General features: G+C 39.3%; 3 protein-coding genes, 1 long non-coding RNA gene and 1 other non-coding gene across 11 annotated transcripts in view; 2 read left to right on the plus strand and 3 right to left on the minus strand.

Moving 5' to 3' along the window:
• tpd52l2a (tpd52 like 2a) overlaps positions 1-653 on the plus strand; it is a 20966-nt gene extending 20313 nt beyond the window's left edge. For all 6 annotated transcript variants that reach the window (XM_017684546.2, XM_017684548.2, XM_017684550.2 and 3 more), the window contains one exon: positions 1-653. This exon is cut by the window's left edge and continues 627 nt beyond it. The gene's annotated coding sequence lies outside the window, so the exon portion shown is untranslated.
• Positions 654-1033: 380 nt separating this feature from the next.
• trnae-cuc lies at positions 1034-1105 on the minus strand. The gene has a single exon. It is a non-coding gene; the product is annotated as a tRNA-Glu (tRNA).
• Positions 1106-1981: 876 nt separating this feature from the next.
• On the plus strand, positions 1982-5774 carry ppdpfa (pancreatic progenitor cell differentiation and proliferation factor a). Of its 2 annotated transcripts, XM_017684555.2 has the most exons (6): positions 1982-2151; positions 2247-2318; positions 4183-4278; positions 4609-4686; positions 4808-4904; positions 5363-5774. In XM_017684555.2, exons 3-6 carry the CDS (start codon positions 4224-4226, stop codon positions 5487-5489), a joined length of 357 nt encoding a protein of 118 aa, XP_017540044.1. In that variant the 5' UTR covers positions 1982-2151; positions 2247-2318; positions 4183-4223; the 3' UTR covers positions 5490-5774. The 2 variants fall into 2 exon arrangements, with proteins under 2 accessions (XP_017540044.1, XP_017540043.1); XM_017684554.2 differs by lacking the exon at positions 2247-2318 and having other exon boundaries at positions 1983-2151.
• Positions 2788-4655, minus strand: LOC108412509. Its single transcript, XR_005129798.1, has 3 exons — positions 4539-4655; positions 3618-3756; positions 2788-3474 (listed from the first exon to the last, which is right to left on the minus strand). It is a non-coding gene; the product is annotated as an uncharacterized LOC108412509 (long non-coding RNA).
• Positions 5775-16179: 10405 nt separating the features above from the next.
• Positions 16180-22500, minus strand: part of ptk6a (PTK6 protein tyrosine kinase 6a) — a 12552-nt gene continuing 6231 nt past the window's right edge. Inside the window, exons 5-8 of the mRNA XM_037535931.1 lie at positions 21000-21158; positions 18886-19067; positions 16842-16995; positions 16180-16666 (exon numbers count right to left, since the gene is read on the minus strand). Of these exons, the coding sequence (XP_037391828.1) occupies positions 16482-16666; positions 16842-16995; positions 18886-19067; positions 21000-21158 (680 nt within the window). The 3' untranslated portion in view covers positions 16180-16481. The remainder of the gene's footprint in view (positions 16667-16841; positions 16996-18885; positions 19068-20999; positions 21159-22500) is intronic.

The following is a 22500-nucleotide window of genomic DNA, read 5'->3' on the forward strand; positions in this document are numbered from 1 at the left end:
TACTCCTTACAGTACAATGTGACTAACCTAACGCAAATTTTATAGCCGTTTTCACTGCTTGGCGGTATACAAGGTAAACCCCTCCTGATTGAAATTGGATTTATTTTGCTTATTCGGAAACCACACTTCACTTAGCCTTAGCCCTCCTTACACTGACCGGCCACACGTTTTTAATCTGTTACTCTAAGAATAAATACTATGTTTATATATGCATCTTGTGGTACACTGAAGGATTCTGTTAATCGTGTATATATTTTTGGTATTTGGTTGATATATTTTGTTTTTGTTTTTGTTTATTCTGGTGAGACCGGTAAAAACATACAGAATTTTAGTTTTCAACTTTAATACAAGGGCTTAGTTCACGAAGTTGACATTGAGCTGCGAGTTGAAAAGGTTAATAGTGGGCAGACAGCGAGTTGGTCTAATGTGATAAGGGATGCTGAACTCGTACACTCGTTTGTGGTGTGGAAAGTTGAACTAATATATAAATCTTTTCCAATATTAGCTGCTTGTATGAGAATAATGATTAAACCTAAGATTGTAGCCTTTCATGAACCTGACCGCTGTGTCTGTGCTTGAGGCTCTGAAGCTGTACCATATTGAGGTTTTAGGGTGTTACTGAAATGCGTAAATAAAGGTAGAGGTGAAATGTTGGCCTGGTTCTTCTTGTTTTAACTCCTATCCTAATGCTTGAAATCATTATGTAATCAGATTATTGTAACTGTGACAATCGTATAATACTGTGTTTCATAGCTGTAATTAATCCAACCACAATCCAATCCTCGTGGCCTTAGGCTGTTGGCTGGAGATGAGATGAAGCTCCTGGCCTGTGACTGACAGAGGAGGTTTTTCAAACAGTAGATGGCGTCAGAAAACATCTTAAAGCCTGTACAGTTTAGAGTGAGTTTGCTACTGTTGCTGTTAATGAATATAGGCAAAATATTCTTGTATATAATGGTTCTTCAGATGTATGTGAATTCTGCTCCGTGCTGGACATAAACACTATGTCGAAGACAAGAAATGAAAATGTTAGTTCCCTGACCGGGAATCGAACCCGGGCCGCGGCGGTGAGAGCGCCGAATCCTAACCACTAGACCACCAGGGAAGGTGGTGGCCTCTCAAATCCCTTTCTAGATAGAGATAACACTTCAGGTTCCCACTCGATTTTATGTGTCTTGCTGAATGTTATGGAGTTATATGACCAGTTTATAGTCCTTTACTGAGGACTCCGCGAGAAAATGCGCAGCCTCTCATAATACAACATGATTCGCTCCTGCTGAGCCGACAGATTAAAGAGGTCCTGTGTCCTCCGAGCCATCAGGCTCTTCAATTAGAGAGACAGACAGACAGACAGACAGACAGAAGGCTGAATCTCATGCTTAACTTGTGTTTCTTTATCCATCCTGCACATATGGACAGCGTGCTGTACGTATCGCACTTTCTGCGTACCTCATTTATTTGTTTAATATATGCGCATATTTATTCATTCTGTGGTCATTATATACCGTTACCTGTAACTTCTTGTACAGTCATTATTGCACTGCGTCTCTCATCTCAGGTTACAGATATTATCACAGATTGTTGTATTTTTTTCTATTTGTATATATTGCCTGTATATCTGGTATATTTATTCTTGTTATATGTCTACACCCTTATTTCTATTACCGTACTGTGCTGTGTGTCTGCTACAGGCTGCTAAAATTCCTTCGGGATCAATAAAGCATCCATCCATCCATCCATCCATCCATCCATCCATCCATCCACTGCGGCCCTGCTAGTAAAGCTATAACTACAGAGAAACCACCTTCAGCCGCATCATCCTGGAAAGGAGCACTTGGCCAATAATATTTTGCTGCACTGCACTGGACCTGTTTCTGTGTAACTTAAGAGAAGTGAGCCTACCAGCTGACCACCTGGCTGCTGTGGAGGCCACGCCTCCGGGAGGATCTTACTGCTGACGTCACCGCCGAGGATAAAAGCTCTGGGGGTTGAACTGGTGCTCAGAGAGGCAACAGGAGGACTTTGGAGGGTTCTACCCTAAAACCACAACACAAATGGGCTCCGTCGCCTAGCGTTCACCCCACCACGCGTCGTCGACCAGCCGTGATAACATCGCTGCGACCCGAACACCGGCAGCTCCGCATATTAAAGGTAGGAAAAGGAACATTAACAGGACGTTGCTCACTGTCACACTCAGCAGGTCTGGTGAAAGGCAGAAACTTAAGAGATGCTTTTCTTCTCCTCAGTGTGAATGTCGTTATTCCCCAAAGAATAGCGTCGTTATTCCTCATCCACCTCTGGGTTGTTGGGAACTGAAGGTAAGCCTGGAGATGAGTCAGAATGGCCTGATACTCTGTCAGTCTTTGTTCTCTTTGCCTTGGCTTGCTCTCCTTGCATCTTGGGATTATTTGCCTCCAAAATAAAAACGCATGCTTATGTTTTTGCTGCCTGGAGCAAATTTGACTTGAGTCACTCTGCAGGACAGTTTCCATAACTCTGTGGTGTGACTGGTTTATACTTGGGATCTCTTCCTCACTCTATGTAGCACAGATGAGTATTAACCAGGTCAGGCTAAATCCTCTAGCTCACCTGGGACAGGAGTATCTCCAGGTGCTTATCGCTACATGCTGGCTGTAAGCCCTTCAACAGCTCCCTTAAGTTGATTAGTGTTAAAGTTATAAAAGGACAATTCCATCACTATTTTTTTGAAAGATGGTTTTGGACTGAGCCAATCGCTTATTAAAGAAATCCTTTTGCCTCATTGCAGATTTCCTGATCATGCAAGTGTAGGAGCAAACATGATTTATTGATCTTGAAAGTTTTGGTGTTGGTAAGACGTGGAAAACATGGGGGGGAAAAGTAACCATGATACCTTAAGAGCACACACTATTATAGTATCTTATGGTTCCTGACATGTTTTTTTTTAAATAGTTCTTCCTCTCTGTTCTTGAATAAGACCCTGTTCCTCACATTGTGATGAGAAGATGGTGTAGACCAGTGGTTCTCAGCGTTTTTGCCATCATAGTTTGATGGTTCTTTACTGAACAAGTTCAAATCTGTGAAGACCTCATTTGAACTGACTAACAAGGTTGTTCTAGCATTTTAAACCCTTAAAGCTTAAGGCCCCATATGTGAGGGCTCATTTCATCACTCTAATAAGTAGACAACGTGCGTAGTATAGTCTAGTAAGTCTAAAGTCTCTGCTTAAAGGGCTGAAGCCTACGCAGGGCTTAACGTTGGCACTCTGTGGTGCCATCCTAATCAGAGTACACTGGCATGGGCATGCACTAAGGACATGCTGGCTACATGGCAGAGCGCCATGCAATGTGAGCTCACACATGTACGCGTGCCCCAGTCTGGTTGTTGGATTTCCCAGATTGCTAAGCTTGGTGGATAGCTGGACATGGAAACCCAAACTGCTGCCTGCAGCTGTCGGCGTATGTCATTAAATTCAGATCCGGGGAAGACATTTTCCTGCAATGAAATGAGATACATGAGATATTTTGGCAGCACTTGTAATAGATGTTTAACAGCATTTTGCACATCTGCTTTTTTGTAAAAGTGAGCATTGTTTGAGATGAGGTGATGATACTTGATGCAAATACCCCCTTGCTGACCTTTTCCTATTAAAGGTGCGCTCAAACCAAGTTGAGGGTTAGACTGAAAATAGTGCAGACGTCTGCCTTCTTGGGATGCTTTCTGAGTCATGCTGCACTGCCGGGAAGGGCCACTTCATTCTGCTGCCACTACAGTGTCCTGCAGTAGTAGGGCAACAGGGAATAAATCTCATCACAAATTTGATTTCAGTTGTTTATTTTCTAATACTCATTTTTGAGTGTGAGTAGTATTTTGAACCCTGAAGGAAACAACTTTAAAGACCTAACCCATTCCACACTGCAGAGGATATGTGCCTTATTTTTTTCTGCATTCAACATAACTGCTTTTGCTGTTATGGGTGTGCAGTTAGATTTCTTCTCCTCGTCTGTGGCGAGTGAAAGGTGCACATCACCACCTAAAGTGCTTGAGAAGCATTTAAAGTTCAGTGCTTTGCTGCTAATACCAGATTGATGAGAAATGATTTCTCAATGTAGAAGGAATGTTAAATTTCAGTAATCATTGATGATGTGAGCATGCGATTAAGGCATCCACTCATTAAACCGTAACCATTTTCGCCTTGTACAGGTGCTCCATCTTTTTGACGGTTGACTTTAAAGTTGGGGAAAATGGCATCAATTCCATCCAGCGGTTCCCTTGTTGCCACCCACGACTACTACCGAAGTGAGTTTGTCAATCCTTCACAAATTGATATTACTAGATTGCTGAGGTGTCAAATCCAGGTTCAGAAAGTAAAAATCCTTCCCAGGATTTTGTTCCAATAGGCTGGACAGCTCTGCTGGTGGTGTGATCTAACTAGAGAAGCCAGCCTGTTGGAACAAAATCCTGGGAAGGACTTTTACTTTCTGGACCTGGATTTGACACCGCTGGTAGATTGTATGTTGTCTTTAGGTTAGAACAACAGCCTTTTCTCTTTCACATACCTGGCTTATGTCTGCCTTGACTTGAGGTTGCAGGACTTTTCCTTTTAACTTGTCAATGTGAATGTTCCAGGGCGCATAGGATCCACTTCCAGCAACAGTTCCTGTGGCAGTTCGGAGTATACTGGGGAAGTCATTCCACACCACCCAGGTATGAAGCACATGAGTTTATTTTCAGTATTCAAGATATAAAACAATTCTATATTAATTAATAAGAAGCAGTTCCAACCTCACAAAGTTCTGCTTTATCCACACATCTGCTGCCATTACAGCCCTACCGAGGCAAGACTCGGGCCACTGGTGGTCCACCTTCTTTTTTGGGAAACAGAATCAGATGGGAACTCCTAATGGATTTGACGCCCAACAGAAGTGAGTCTAAAAGTTTGAGTTGGTCAAGTGAATCACGATTTTGAAATAGTCATTGAAGTCATTGAAAAGTCATTGAAAAGTTTTCATCCAGCCGTTCAGTTCAGGTGCTTTTTTTTTTTTTTTTTTTTTTGTACAGTAGTTGAACAATTAAAACAATCCACTATATATATATATATATATATATATATATATATATATATATATATATATATATATATATAAAGCCCAAAATAGACAAATTGCTGAGTATTGGTGTCTGTTATGATTTAAATAGTCTAACATTCCAAAATCAATGCATCCTCCTTCAGATCGATGTCTCACCTGGCATGCATGCTTTTTTTTTTTTTACATGCTTATTCAGTGAACAGTTTCTTTCCCCTCTATTCCCACTTCTGACACTATTTGCTTTCTTGCTTGCAACTTCTTCCTAACCTGTTTTCATGTCATTGTAATGGCAGGACTGGAACCTACACAGTGACTAACGGCCAGGTGACCTGCATTGCAAAGGAAATGGTGATGAAGAGGCAGCTAAGTGAGAGCAGTGACTCAGGCAAGCCAGAGCTTACCAGTCCCCCTGCCTCATAAACCCAACCGGGAGTCCCAGGCGTAGACGCAGGCGACGCAGGCTCCTTTTCTTTTTTTTTTTCTTTTTTTTTTTTTTTAATTGTTCTTTCATTCTCCTTTTTTCCTTTTTTTTACTTTCAGTAGAATCAGGCTGCTTATGTTAAGTTACTGACACTACTTGTTAATAACGACCAAAACAATTTCAAAAATGACAAAAAAGATGCATATTATTTCCATGCGGTTTGACCACTATTGCTGTGCACTTATTCATATCATTTGCTGTTGAATAAAAGTCTGCAGCCTATAGCTTCAGTTTCCTGCTGGGTTTTCTTCTAACTTGGCTCATACACAGATGTAGCCTTCTTTACATCTTTTAGTTTTCAGTTGATCGTTGGAATTTTCTTTTTACAAGCATGCCTTTACAGAATGCAGTCATTACTAAAATATGGTTTATGAATTTTCAAAAATGTTACTGTCCTACAGCAAAAGCTTCCATAGTGTCCATATTGGCGGAAAACGGCTTAACATCTTTATTACTGCTCAGTTCTCTTACAGTGAAAATACTTTATATTGTTCTAATGTTCATTTAAAACTATAATACAAAAATCTTAAGTGCTCAAAACGTTCTTACAGTTTGCTACATCTTCCCACACTAAAATAGGAAGCTGCAAAGAAGAACGTGCTTGCCATTTTTATTAAAAGCTCAAGTTTGAATACCTCCTTGTCATCACAATAGACTCTGTCATCTGAGGCTGGCAGATATTGGGTGTCCTGCTGTTGTGGTAGTGGTAATGGAAAAATATAAACCCTGAAAAAAGTTTGGTGTTGACAGCAATGCAAATCTCACTTGGTGCTCTTCTTACAGTCCCACATTTAAGCAATCTTGCATTTAGTGGAATGTAATGAATCCTTGCTGCATGATAGAGTCAGATCTTTCAACATTATTGATAATGTTGACAATATTTCCGTTCTTGATTTTTCCTTCACATTTTTTTAAAGTGATGTCAAACCTAGAGCGAGTTAAGAATCTGACGAAGGAAGCGGTTCACTTGGTGTCGTACCTGTGAGCACAGATGGCAAAAGAAAATGAACTATTATGGCCGAAAGTTAAAGTGTGGGATCATTTAAAAAAAAATTAACAATAGTGGACACCATGAAAGCAGAACGTTATCGGTGATCACTGAAAAAGAAAAACTGCTGGTGTTTTTTTTTGAAGCAGCAGAGCAAGAGGAGTCAGTAAACAGCTTTCTCTCCATGTTGGTTCTCTGACAAAACAAGCTACAAACTGAACTACGACTGTTCTCTGTAATCACGCTGATTCTGATTTGTCAGAATGAGCTAATGTTACATTTACAAGCATCACAAAAGCTCATTGTTATATTACTAATGTGAGACATTGGAATTTTCTAAGTAGCCTTTTTAGGCTGTCTTGAGGCGCGTCTTGAAGTGGTCTGAGCGTGCCATATAGCCTTTAAACTCAACACAAACACTACAGACTATCCCAGCACCCTCCCAGCAAATACAATGGCCTTTTAACAAGACATTCAAAGCTTGGAGAGTGTTTTATTACTTCATTACCTCCCAGAAATGTGCACTTCTAATTACCTTTGCAGTGTTTTGAAAGGTCGCTTGAACACTAGACGTATTACTCGGTTGTTAATCTGAAGACTTATTATTCATTAACTGCAGGAATTAGGAACTGAAGTGTGTGTCCGCATAATAATAATCATAAATAATAATAAAGCATTTCAATGCATCATACTGACTTTTTCATTCCACTTCATGAATATTACCTTCAAACCTACCATAAATGTTAGCATTCAAGCCTCTTTGCCTATTTATAGTTTTGATAATGTTGGGACCCACCTACTTAAAGTAGCTGCTTTTTGTGTCCTATGATCCTCAAGCTGATACAGCCGGGCTGCCTTTGAACAGAGAGATTATGATTAAACTGTTTCCAGTCTGATTAGCTCTGCCAGCTAGCTAAGAAGGAACGCCCATGGCTAATGCTGCTTGTGTAACAGCCCACCTGTTTGGAAAGATAAGGCAGGACAGATGTCAACTGAAGACAATAACGCTGAACCAGAAGCAAACCCATATGCGTGGAGTTCTGACACAGAACGCTGAGTGTAATTTTCCATCTGGTTCAGCCGTTCAGCGGCTCTATTGCACAAGCATGTGTACTCATAAGTTTGTGCAATGGTTTGACCACACTTCCTGAAGGACATCCCATTTTTCAAACTTCTGCTCAACCTTCAAAGCATGGTTAATTAACATATTCAACCGTGTGCACACAAACTATGTTTGACCATGTCCAAGCCTCTCCTCGAAGACGTGTAGTATTACTTATAATTACCACTCAATACCTGGTTTATCCCGTCAGGGCTTCATTAAATTAAACAGCTGTGCAGTTTTGAGGATTTGAGCAAATCCATGCAATGTCTGGGAGCATAGAGAAGAAATCTGGAACTTCTTCGAACTAAAAAAAAAAGACTACTTTCTAGAAAAGAGGTTGGTACATTTCACTGCATTAATAGAAAAATTAATTAATAGAAAAGCTCACTTTGCAAATATTACATGGCAAAGCTGACTTACTGCTGAGAAAAATGATTTTGAACAACTTGCTTGTATTCACACTTTCATTTTATTCCAGTTTTAGTTACACAGGCCCCTGAATGCGCTGGTGAAACTGACGAGTAAATGTAAACGAGGGTAAATGTGGACAGTTATTCAAGGAAAAAAGTCACTGAAATGTTTTTGTATGAAAGAATGTTTTGCTGAGTTTTTTACAATACAGCTCACATTAAACAGAAATTCCACCAATTTTTCAAAATTTCTGCATAACTCAGTCATCAAAATATAGAAAACCCGTTCAGAGTGGATGGATGTGAAAAGGTTCATTCTAGAAAAACATATTAACTTGGATTTACTTACAGTGGTGATGACAGGACCTAGGAGTCCCAATGTCTACTACACAGGTATAGCCTTTTTACTTACTATCCAAAACAACCAGTGAACCTACACACTGTTTACAGGTAATATGAAGAATGATAACAGCGGTAAAAAAGAATGATTTTATCCTAGAATGTCCTGCATGTACCTTTCTGCAATAATGTGGGCTATTTAAAAAATGATAGGCAGAAACCTTCTCAAAACTATTGTAAATCAGCGTCTCAGGTTTTAGAGGCCTTAAATGCTTCAGATGTCTGGTTCTTATCATCATCATCATCATCATTGTGAACAATTTAATTTCCCATTCAGATAAACAAGGTAATAATGCTGACAATTGGAAACATCTGCGGAATTTCCATTTAATATTTCTCCAAAAAGCACCTACATTTCTAAAATAAATTGTAAAAGTAAATAATAGAAAATAGAATCTCTATTATTTACTTTTTGTGCTTTCTGTGTTAAACCCTTAAATGGCCAGGGCCGACCTACAGGCCCAAAGTTTTAATACACACTTCTATAACCTACAACCTATTTACTCAGCTTGTTGGCAGTAGTCTCTGTAGTTACTGAATAATAAGCCTTAGTATGCAATAAGCCTGGGATTTTAAGGTTAATTTTCTTATGTTGTGTCACTTTAATCGACGGATTTGAGCCCTCCCCCACCAGTACGGCACCGAGGTGGGCTCACATTTGGCTGTGCTGTTTCTGTTTTTAGTGAGGAGAAGGCACTGGAACAGACATGCTCAGTCTGCACCCAAAGGAATCTCCCTACTGCACAGGCTCTGAACACACCTCACCTCATCCCCAGCCTGCAAGGTTACTGTGTACAAAGGTGAACAGAAACAGAACAGGGCTGCCAAACTGGAGCTCAGCTTTTGCAGGCGTGTCGTGTCGTTTGTTTTGGAGACTCGTTATGGACCACCAATCACATTTAGTCTCTCCCAAAACTAAAAATAAAAGCAGACACCTAATGGAAAGTGGTTAAAGTTTCAGCTATGGCAGCTGTGAAGATTAAAATAGAAGACCATTAAACATTTTGCAATCCTCAAGAACTTCAAATGACACACGTCCCACATTTTCCCCTCGTATGTATTTTTTTCCTCTGAGGTACAAATATGATGTTTGTGCAGCGGTGGACAAAGTACACAAATCTAGTACCCATTTTGAAAGTAGAGATGCTCCTATATGCTTCTCAAGTAAAAGTACTCTATTTATGCAATTACTTGAGTTAAAGTACAAAAGTAACTGCTTTTGTACTTTTTTGTACTTAAGCAAAAGTGAAAGTATTCTGACATATTCTACCAACCCAATATTTCTCCTCTTGTGTCTTCAGTTGAGAAAATTGGTCAAATTTTACTCTCTATCCAAACTCCAAGGATATCAGGTACCTGTTTTTAAAATACCCCACATAACTTTCGGCATTTTCTTTTAACCTGAAAGCTTTTCAGGGCTTCCCCAGCCTACTTAGAGTTGCGAGTGTTTGGGGTATATAGTGTAAAATGCACTATAATTGGTTTGGTTTATTATGAAAAATGTTGGTTTAATTTCACAGTATCTTGCAGAAAATAGATGAGTAAGAATATTTTAGTAATTGAAGTGAATAGTAAAGGCCTTAAAATAGAAATGGTTTCATAAAGTACAGAAAAAGTGCTTAAATACACCAATAAGGTACGTGTCCTTTAATAACACTGTGTTAGTGTGCGTTTATGCACCAGTCAAAATAATTTTTTTATATTACTGATATATGCAAATTACCTCTGTTCTCATTGGCTGCAATGTTATCTAATAATAGAGAATTGGCCACGCTCTACTAAGCTGGCATTTATAGGTTGACAAGGTCATTAATATGGTTCATCAGCACGGTCAGTGTGTTCCACAGGTATAAAAATAATGGGTGCATAGAGGGCATGAAACACAGGCCACACGTGAACCGGCCTTTTCTCATCCTTACATGTGCTAAACGTTCACATGCAAACATGATCTGCGCTCACACACACACAGAAACACACTTCGCTGACTTGCTTTACCATTAACAGACGTCTATGAGCTGCTGCCAAGACTGCAGTAGCCTTAGTCATCTTGGATGACAGAAATAGTAACAGACAGACTGTTTACTGGTCACCTCACTGGGAAAAGCTGGGCCCCCCGACCTGAACCGTTTTCTGTTTGCTTCAGCATTTCCATGAAGGCCATTTCCATCACTGACACTGCATGAATAATTGGTAAGAACATAGAAAACAGCATTTCTTGCCCTTGTTTATTTTTGCAGTAGTTTTTCGGGGGTGGGGGGTGTAGGGGGGGGGGGGGGGGTACAGGCTAGGTTGGGCAAATTACTTTCACAAAGTAGTGATGGCGCAACACTGAATATTGAATATGTTACAGTATTCAGTAAGATATTCGGGTACAGTACATTAAAACCATTCTGAATACATCTAGAATACTTCTAGTACATTTTACTTACGTATTCTTTTCTTTTTATTCTTATTCTTTTTTTTTTAATGTAATTATTCTTTGGAAAATGTGCTTCTCATTTAAATAAAATTCCCAAATGTTCTTTCTCTCACTGCCTGCTTCAGCTTAATGCTGCTCCCACCATCCTTGAGCTCATTTCAAGTTCATTTCAGTCCACTACTTAGGAAATTATTAGTTTGATTATCCCTCAAAGCTCAGTGAGTGTGTTTACATGCACTCAATAATCTGATATGTAATCGGACTTCTGCAGTTTCCTGATTAAGCCAAAGGTCATATTATAGATCAGAGTAAGGTGTAAAAATCCAATAAAATGAGCTGGATTTGACCTCAGTAATCAGATTTCTCGACGCATGTATATTCTTACTCTGATTTCTTTTGGATTTCTCAGTCCGTGCAGAAACAGATGATGGTACTGGAAATAAATAAGCAGCGTTACCTTGAGATGGCAGCAAAACAATTCAGCAATACTGAAACCAAATACATGCTTCATGAAATGAAATGGATTTGAATATTCTTTATCTTCTAGATGATGTATGTTCATATTTCCAAGTAAAGTTGCAAAGTGTTTTTAAAAAAGGCTGAAGCACAAAATTTGAGTTTTACTTCACATCATGTCTTCTTCTGTGCGTTTATTGCCCAGTCGCAAATCAAAAAGTCAAAAATCTGATTATTGCCTGATTCATGTAGACTCAGAGGTTTCCCATTAACTGATTACTCAAGTGCATGTAACCCATTGACTGGATTACTGACAAAATCTGATTTTATGAAGTTTTTGGATTATTAAGTGCATGTAAATGACCTCATTGATTTGTCAGTCTACCTATCTATCTATCTATCTATCTATCTATCTATCTATCTATCTATCTATCTATCTATCTATCTATCTATCTATCTATCTATCTATCAGCATTGACAGTGTTCCTTTTGAGTATTCTAAAAATATTCTCCAAAATGTAAATAGTGTCTGTATTCTGATCACTGCTTTTAAATTGTAATTCAAACTGAACATAGATACTTCTCTAATTTCTGTATTTATTATACATATTCCCAATACATGCGTTCCATCCTAACCCTGGACGACCTGACAGCATGTGCAGTGATAAAAGTGGAATCTAGGGCATACGCATATACTCACACTTCTCAAGTTAGCTGCGTGACCTAATTATTGTCACTACTAGCATAATGCACATTCACACTTTTCCTCAGAGAGGAAGTGTTGCAAGTAAAATACTAGCAGGCATTAAAAGTGAAGATGAAAATAAGAAAGACTCAAAAAGAACACAGTTCATTTTAAAAGCAGCAGCTAATTAACATTGTGCTCATGTGGGTCTGCACTGCAGCTACAAAGCTAATATTTCTAACAATAAAAGAAGCATACAGCCACTTGTAAAGCAGCATGCCTAAATCATCACCGCGTCACCGCGTCAACTGCACAGGCCGGTGAAATGACCTAATAACTCAAACTGAGGAAAGTATGTGATTATTTAGTCGGACAGTGTGCACAGTGCTCACGGGTGAAGATACTGCATTTGGGGTAGCTGAAATTATATACATTTCATTATCTGCTTATAGGGGTGTAACATGACGTTGTGATATTTCATAATATCACATAATTATAATGTAATTAGTAATTCTGATGACTTATGATTATGAATCTAATGCAGCTAAACACTAAGGTTTGCAAATGATCAGCATCAATCAACAACTTACTTCAACACTCCTCCCACCTACCAGCACTAGTATTGTTAGTAAGCTGAGGTTACAGTCGTCACACGTTTTCATTCAAATTGTGTTCAAAGTATTGTGAGAACATCAAAACGTGATCCCAGTATTGTGAATTGAATGGAAATGGGCTGAGAGTATTGTTACACCCCTATTGTCTGAACCAAGTTGAATGCTCAGTGATTTAATTTGGATGGGCAGAGCAAAGTAAAAAAGCAAGACATGAAACCAAACAGAACAAAGGAGAGACTGAGAGAGCAAGTGAGAGATGTGTTGATGTGGTGATGCAGGGACATCGGGACGTAATTCTTTTCAATCAGCGCCCACGTGAGCAGGAGTCTGTCCCGTTAGGCCAGGCCTCGCGTGCCTTATTCCATCCGGGCACAGCATGCACCAACAACATGAGCAGCCTGTGGCAGTTCTCATGTTACTGGTGTGAGAGTGTGTGTTTGGAGAAGGGGTCACAGAGTTTAGAAATATTTTGGTAGAGACAACAATGACCTTTAGTGCAAAGCATACTTGTGTACGTGAATTTGTTGTTTAATGTATCCTATGCCCTCTACGGCCTCTCAAAGTCTCTTCTTCATTTTTTAATTACTTCTCCTTCACAGCCAATTAAAATGAGTGGATACATTTTGTCAAATGTGTGAATTCTAAACTTTATAATACCATAACATAGACCTCCAAAGTCATGTTGGTATTCTGTAGTTGGTGTCAGGCCCACAATAGGAACTTTTTCCCTGTGTGAAAAATCGATGGGGTTTTTGAAAATCGCTGCGATTGCATCCTGTGGTAAACTGAATGTTCCAGGCCCAGTTCATTTTCTTGATCATACACTGTCCTCCAAATGTCACTGGATCCTCAAATTATGATGTTCAACATAAAGAGCCAATCAGCTTAAAGATGAATGCCTCAGTTGTGGAGATCTGCGCAAACAAAGTAGCCAGATTGACCATAATGTAATAGTACATAGCAATGATTACTTTCATGCATTGTCTGCACAGGAGCGTTAGCATGAATTCATATTTCAACTGCTACACATAAAGTGACATATGAGGGTAAAATGTACGCAGGACAATGCATATTTGGTTGGAAATATATTGTTTAAACTATAGGATGCAATAGCAGCAATTTTGAAAAATTTTTGTTTTTCTCAAAACCTTTAAACCTGGAGTCGTTTTATAACTACAAAAAATATATGATTTTGATGAAATGTTGTTGTTGTGCTAAAAACATTTGTGCTGGTTTTTTTTGACTGAAATAAACTGAAAAATTTGGAAGCGCAAGCTTGAACTTGTCCATACAGAATCTAAATCTAAATGACATAATTAACAATATGTGAACTTGACAACATGTGCAGTAAAACGAGAGGGGTTAAAGATACACGATGCATTAAATGAAAATAGATCAAAACTCACAAAACTTTAACGCATTTAATGCATATCTGTGCATCAGTGTAACACCCGAGAGGCTGCACCTTCTGCTGGTGAAAGTGTGGTACTGCACCAACAGGATTATGAAATATCTCAGGCATTCAAGAACCTTCTGAGGACACAGAGTTCAGCATGTTCATCACGTCTAGCGCTCATATATCACACAAAGATCAACACAGAGAAATGTCAAGGTGAACTCCGTCTTTTCATCAGAACTGTTTTTGTTGGGGGGGGGGCTTAGTTGAGTCCTGGAATTGGTACTTTAACATATATATATATATATATATATATATATATATATATATATATATATATATATATATATATCAGTAGTACAGATCCTGGAAATCTATGGTGTAAAAAACCATCTGGCTATTTTAACCAGTTAGTCAACAACATGCTTAATTCCAGCAACAGGCTGTCACAGCCAGATGAAGTTGGTTTTGTAAGTTTAAGTGATACTTTTTTAATCCCACAAACGGGGAAATTCCACCTCCGCATTTAACCCATCCGTGAAGTGAAACACCACATACACACACACTAGGGGGCAGTGAGAACACTTGCCCGAAGCAGTGGGCAGCCCGGGGAGCAATTAGCAGTTAGGTGTCTTGCTCAAGGACACCTTAGTCATGGAATGTCGGCACTGGGACACCTTCCGGTTACAGGGCCAGTTCCCCAACCTCCAGCCCACGACTGCCCCAAATGTAACGAATGTCCTGTGTAACGAATAGCCTCACTGACATACACACCTGTGCATTCCCAAGATGTGAAAATATAAGAACTAAACAAGCAGAGAAATTTGAATGTGGTGGAAAGCGAAGTTGAGAAATATTGGAATTATTTCAATATTGCTGGAACAAAATGGGAATGATAATCAGATACAAAATTAAAATAAAAAAAGTAACAACAAAATTCTGCCCTCATACTTCTTAAAGGTTACAACACATTTCTTAAGGTCCAGTTGTGTACGTTAAATATTTTTTATAGATATATGCAGGATTCATTTTCCCCGGGGAAAGTGGCCTATTTCTATCATTTCATAACCATTTTAAACAGATACTCTGAGCAAATTTAAACAGCCCACTGCGTCTCTGATGACATATCATCTATGATATGTATAAAAAATGTAATATTATATAAAGACAGCAGTCAACAACCTTCCTCCTGGAGATCTACTTTCCTGAAGGAAAGTTCCAACATGCATATGACATGCTGCCTCTCCCCTTACCTAACACCAATATGCCTGTTCTAGATAACCAGCAACTCCCAAAGAAGTTGAATTAGCTAGAGCAGGTATGGACGATTTTGGGTGTAATGAGTTGGTGACCACTGTTGTAGAATATCACATCACCCAGCATGCATGAAAGTTCAGTTATGTTCACGTGTAGGAATACACGGACATGCTGTGGTTTGCATGAAGTAAATCAATAATTTAACATTTTTCAAACTCTCGGTAAACAAGTTTTTATCACCACTGGGCACCGCAGTAATTTGGTTCACAGTAACTGGGAGCAGGCCATCCCCCAGCCATCACACAGATTTCACAGCAGTACACAAGATTTAATGTAAAGAAGGAGCTAAATCATGTACTGATGATAACACTGGGCTGCCACAAGGAGATGTCTGGAAATAGTTAAGTGACACCTAAAATCACTACTACATATTACAATTGTTTGTTTTTATTGTGATGTGTTTTTTTTTTTGAGCAAACAAGCAGTTTGTGTCTAATTAAATTACCTTTTAATATATGTATATTATTAAGATGTCCAAAACTTTTGTATAGAACTTTGTTCCCTGATGAAATATACCCTAAACATTTTTGCACTATTTTCTCTGAGAATGTAGAAAACAATAACTCATAAAAAAGTTTGTTTTACATCAGGAAGCAAACGGATTCAAATAAGTCATCAAAAAAAGTGCCTGGCAGCACCATATTCAAGTAAAAATATTCATTCTGTTCAATAATAAAGTTTTTCATTTACTGCATAGGGTTTTTATATATTTATATATATATAGTCTACTGCCTTACAATAATTGTAGAGAAACACGAATTCATCAAATATAAAGTAAATATAAAATAAATTTAATGTAAAAATATATATTAATTTGAATTTTTGTACATTTGAGTGCAGCAGCTGTCAAAATATCATGATGAATGGACAAATAGAAAAAAATCTCATTACATTAACTTCCACAGTGTTTCACCTTCTTCTGTAAATCTACCAACACTTTTTACTTTTTTTTGTAGACAGTGACAATATATGGTGTGCTAAAGATAAAAAGCCTGGTGCAGAGAGAACAACCGTCTAGTCTTCTCACTGTTCATTCAGATTTCTCTGTAGGTTGGATTCATTTTTAGGACAACCAGTTTTAACCCTCTTCTAGACTGGTTCTCTGTTTCACTGCCCTCTGGTGGACTTGAATAGTTGTTGCATCATTTATTGCAGTAATTGCTTGCATTTTCTAAAAGCACTCTGAGCTCGCTGAAGTCTGGCCTTTCTGCTGCTGGTCCGCTCCAACACTTCATCATGATCTCATAAATGTGAGATGGGCATTCGTCAGGGGCAGGCATTCTGTATCCAGATGTGATCAGCTGGTACACCTCATAGTTTCTGTAGTCTGTCAAAACATTTAGAACATCAGCTCCTCCGATGTCTGAAGTAAACAGGGTAAAGCTAGTGCAGTTAGATGATGTGCAGCCTTGTCACTAAGCTAGTGTGCTTTTTTTTACATATTCCTGCTACATAAGATTAAATGAATGTGCTAAATGAAAAAATGTAAATGGAGTAGGTACTTGGATAAGGAGATCCACCGTAAGTGAAGATTTCATAGAGGAGGATCCCGAAAGACCACACATCAGATTTGCTGGAGAATCGCCCGTGGCTGATGGCCTCAGGAGCGCTCCACTTATATGGGATGTTCTTGTCTTCAGACAGGTAAAACGGCTCCTACAAACAACAAGCAAACCAGTTACTGCATTACTGTATTAGTAGTCTCATTATCAGACTCATGTGCAAGGATGTTACTGTATAAAATCAGTCCTAACCACCCCAATCAGTCCTCGGTTTATCTGGTAAAACAATTGACTGCTTTTTCCTGTCTTTCTGCCTTGATGGCTCAGATTTGTGTTTGTGAGGAACCTACAGTGTATCTGACATTAACGTCTACACAGATCTGCCATGAAACCGCCTGCGTCCATTTTCATACAGTCCACTATAGGAGCAGAGGTCCAAGTTAACCACTGCTGACATGCTGCCCAGCATGGGTGACAACAACAGTGATATATACATGTGAGGTAAAGTGTGATTTGCACCACACAAACTAGTTTAACATTGAGCTTTGCAGTAACTAAATATTTACACCTCCCCCTTAGCAGATGTAAGTGTTGGGGAAACCATTAGAAACTACATATAAAGCACAAAAAAGACCAAAAACATGACTTTTTTGGTTAAATTGGCTACAAACACTAAATTCCATAGGCTGTGATTTTACTTTAAGCTCTAATCATCGCCCTGGGTTTAACTGTGACCACAGCTCCAGTTTAGTGAGATGCTAAAACTTTTATACTATACTGCGATTGTGTCCGTTAGCCAGAAACCTACTTTAAAAAGCTGCATATTCAGTTGTTGCAAGGAAATAATAAAATGTACAGATAAAGGCTATGAGTATTACTGAGTATTCAGCTGTTCTGTTCACATCAGTTTCTTCAATGCTGGAAATTTTTCCATGGAAGTCAGCGCAAGCTGCCATGGCGTTTCTTCGGCAGCGGGTTTATTGATTCTAAACATGTTATCATTAAAGCGAAGTATGCAAGCTAGTCGAGGTTAGTTGGTACTACAGGGAGGTTCACTCGAAAGAGGCCCCGAATATTCTGCAGTAACTCTCGCTAGGATTAAGCATTCTGAACGGAACCAAGTGCAATGTGCTCCTCAGTATATGAAGCTTCAAACAAGCTGGGATGCCCCTGCGTTGGAGTGACAAGGTAGGCGTTGGACAGCTGTTGCAATGTTTAACCTCTCTAATGCTTGCCAATACATTCAGGAACATGGAGCACTGCATCGAACTGTGTCTGGCAGACATGTAATGCAACCGATGTAATGCATGTAATGCAACCGATTACACATACTTCAAGGTATGTAGCTTATTTTTTTGGTTCCAATTGCTTCATCCTAACAGGAGTTACAGCAGAATATTCAGGGCCTCTTTCAAGTGAATCTTCCTGTAGTTAAGACAAGTTGTTACTAGTTAAGACATGACTTAATTTGTAGCGCAACCCAGTTTAGTTAGAGGATAGGCTGAAACCAACTAGTGTTAACTAAGGACTTTGTAACGCTTTATACACAAACTTAGGCACAAACTTCTGCAAAACCAGGGTAACGCAGTCGAGGGGAGCTTCTATGAACGATGTAATACTGACTCTAATTTAACTTTGTGACTTTATTATGCCCACTTGTCTCGAGCATCATAGCACTAAAGGTGTACAAAATATTTCCACCTAATTTTTCAAATGTGACGGATATAAAAACAAAAAAAAAATGTAAAAAATGAAAACATTTCACTCCGTAGGCATCACTATGCTGCTGGTGGTGCTGTGTTAATAATTCAGTGTAAAATCGCACATGTTGAGAATGGAAAAGAGAAAACAGGCTGCATCATTCGGTTCTGGCAGAACAGAAACATTTTTTCTTCCCAATTTCAGTAAAGAACTCGAACAGAACTGATGGCTGATACCAAACCCTAATCATGACTGACAATCTAATTTCCTATATAAACTCAGCTTCAATAAATACATTCTTCCCCCCCCACTTCTTATGTGTACAGGTTTTTAAGAGCCTGACCTTAATGACCCGTGCCAGTCCAAAATCAGCCACTTTGCAGATGTAGTCTTCCCCCACCAGAACGTTACGGGCTGCCAGATCTCTGTGGATGCTGTTGTGCTCCTCCAGATACGCCATCCCGTCAGCCACCTGGCTCGCCATATCTGTCAAAGCCTGTAGGTCCAAGCTCCGCCCCTCCTGACCTGCAGACATCGTGTTCAGAATCAAAACAGGATTCCTCACCATCTGTGTTTAGATGTACTCTGGAAAGCAAAACTGCAAGACTGAAGCAGCCAGTGGTGCAGACAGAGGATGACATGAAGTGAATAAGGAATAAGGAGGGAGGAAAGTCAAAGGAAAATAAGCGAAAAAAAACTTTCCAAACCTGGATTTCAAAAATAATTAAAACATACAGAGAAAATGAGACTCCTACCCGTTGTGCCAAACCTGGCGGAGAATTAAAATGATCAGATAAGCAGCACTTAAAGTGTTCATCTTAGAGACAGAGGAGCTCAATTAAGCTCAACTTGATTTGGATGATTTGGCCAGACCAGCGTCAGTGAATGTGTTTGGGGGAAAAAGCAACCAGCATCTAAGAGTGAACTTTGGAGGTGTGTAAAAATATTCCTGAAAATTATTTGAAAAACTGAAAGCAAGACTCTGAAAAGAATGGAAGCTATAATAAAGGCAAAGAATGGACAAACTAAATGTAAATAAGTAATATTTTTAGTTGTACAGGCTTCTGTGCAATTTTCTGTTGCATGTTGCAAAAGAAATAACTTGAACCTAAAGGCTGAGTGAAAACAGAGAAAGACAATATCCAGTAGAAAGAGGAATATGTGCCTATAAAATGGACAAATAACAGCTTGGCTCTTTTGGAATTTCAGGTGTTGAGTCGTATGTTAAAGACTCATCAGTGAATGTCTGAGGTGAGAGAGATGCACCTCTCGTAATTTGTTAATAAAATGGGTACCGTACAGACCTTAAAACTCAAAAAGTAAAGGAACGATTTGGCACTGTCGTTTTAAAATAAAGAAAACAACTGCAGAGACTAGTGGCTTTCTGCCTCTGTTCTCCAACTGACACAAAAAACCGTGTAACAGATTTTTGAAGTTGCCTGTCTTCTACTAGTTGCTGAAAAAAGAGAGTAAAATAAATGAGGCTGAAATAAAAATTAAATTCAAATGAGCTTATCTGAGCAATATTTGATGTTTGGAAAGTGCTTATCATCAAAAGCAGGGCAGGATATTTCATGCTCTTCATGCTTTTAACAACTCTTTTGAACAGTATACAGTAAAAAGGTAAACAAGTACTCGCACCAAATGCTATTCATGATAAATATGCCCTTAGGAATTTCAACGTTTCAGTTGGTGTTTTCTAGTCTCCTAGTACCGCTATGTTGGGGGCAGTCGTGGGCTGGAGGTTAGGGAGCTGGCACTGTGACCGGAAAGTTGCCGGTTCGATCCCCAGGGCCGACAGTCCATGACTGAGGTGTCCTTGAGCAAGACACCTAACCCCCAACTGCGCCAGGGATAGGGCTGCCCACAGCTCCGGGCAAGTGTGCTTACTGCCCACTAGTGTGTATGTGGTGTTTCACTTCACGGACGGGTTAAATGCGGAGGTGGAATTTTCCCGGTTGTGGGATCAAAAAAAGTATCACTTACACAGCTCTGAGTTTTCCATCCTCTACCAAACGCTGTCAAATTCTGCAGATAAGTTAGAAAGACCTTTGTAACCCACTCTCTGAGTAGAGGTAGAATGTAACAAACTTAACTACGTTTTTTATTTACAAATGATAATAGTTTTTAATTAAAAAATGGACAATAAAATTGTTCTTATCTTCTTATCTTACTTACAACAGGTAGACAACATATGTCTGTGATTAAAAGTAGAAATAATGGTAAAATATTACTTGAGTAAAAGTTCTTGCTGACAGATACAAAGTTCCACTGCAGTTTTTGACCTGATATTTCTACTATTTTTTAATATACAAGTCACAAAGACATCTGACTTCTTTTCATCCTCTATAATCACCAATTTGGTATTGTCCAACAGTAAAATGAATAGACAATTACTCCATGGTAAATGATGGAAATGACTGACATTAGGCAGCGGAGGGTGGGGCTGATGCTGACCTCGCAGGAAGTCGAGCAGGTTGCCTTTCTCCACAAACTCAGTGATGATGTAATACGGGACGCTGGCAGTGCAGATGGCAAACAGCGAGATGAGGTGTCTGTGTCGCAACTTCTTCAGCACTTGAGTCTCCATCTGGAACTCCCTGTGGTCCAGAGAGTCTGAGAGCAAACAGGGAGACGGGCATCAGCAAAGCGACAGCGTGGACCCATCCGGAACAGACGTCTCTCTCCAACCGAGCAATTATGCAAATATTTCGTTTTTAAAAACTCAATTAGAACTGAATTCCGTCAGTAATCAGCTGTCACAGGCCACACGGTCATGGGGAGCTTAGGGGGTGTTAAACTAGATGACATGACTGACGCCAAGGGGTGTAAAAATGAAGGTGCATTGAATTTGAAATGTTAGAACTGATTTCAATCATTTACACTGTTCCTCTAATATGTGTTCATTTTTGATCAAAGTAAAATGTTTAGTCCTTTTTTAAACATAGAAAAAAAAATCTTGCTATGTTCTTTACATGATTATTGTAAAAATAATTCTGGGGCCCCTGAGCAGCGCAAATATTGTTGGAATAGTTTAAAAAAGTTTAAAAAAGATGCGGTGACTGTCTTTGTGCCTCTGCGATGAAGCACCTGCCCTCACCCTCTCAGCCTGGTAGCGTGGAAGAAAACCTAACTCGTTAACTAACCTAGCTAACTGCCCAGGACTTAATTGGGTTAAATAAATATAAATTCTGAATTGTACAGAAATAATCAAGTTGAATCGACTCCTGGTAAGATTTGAGCTACTGAAGAATCATAATTGAATTGAATCGTGAGGTCAGAGATTTCACACTCCTACAATACATTTCTTTTCTGTGTTATATGTTCGTTATTGCAACATATTATAGTACAAGCCTCATTTCCAGAAAAGTTGGGAAACTTTGTAAAATGTTATTTGTTACTGTTACTTATATTTTATAAATATAAACAAATTGGGGCAGTCATGGGCTGGAGGTTAGGGATCCAGCCTCGTGACCGGAAGGTCGCCGGTTCGATCCCCAGAGCCGACAGCACGTGACTGAGGTGTCCTTGAGCAAGACACCTAACCCCAAACTGCTCCCCGGGCGCTGCGGATTGGGCTGCCCACCGCTCTGGGCAAGTGTGCTCACTGCCCCCTAGTGTGTGTGTGTTCACTAGTGTGTATGTGGTGTTTCACTGCCCAGATGGGTTAAATGTGGAGGTGAAATTTCCCCGTTGTGGGACTAATAAGGGTCTCTTAATCTTAAATTTAAAGTTTGATGCCTGCAACACATTCCAAAACGTTTTACAGGGCATGTTTACCACTTTGTTACATCACTTTTACTTTTAATTACTTTTTAAAACTTTTTAATCATCTGGGAACTGAGGATACAAATTGTTGCCGTTTTCTTGACACAAGACTTCAGCTGATCAACAGTCCGTGGACGGCGTCGCCTGATTCGGCTCCTCACCGTGCATTTTCAGTAAGAGGCGTGGAGAT

This window comes from Pygocentrus nattereri, chromosome 28, assembly GCF_015220715.1.
Source record: "Pygocentrus nattereri isolate fPygNat1 chromosome 28, fPygNat1.pri, whole genome shotgun sequence".
In the NCBI taxonomy this organism is placed as follows: domain Eukaryota; kingdom Metazoa; phylum Chordata; class Actinopteri; order Characiformes; family Serrasalmidae; genus Pygocentrus; species Pygocentrus nattereri.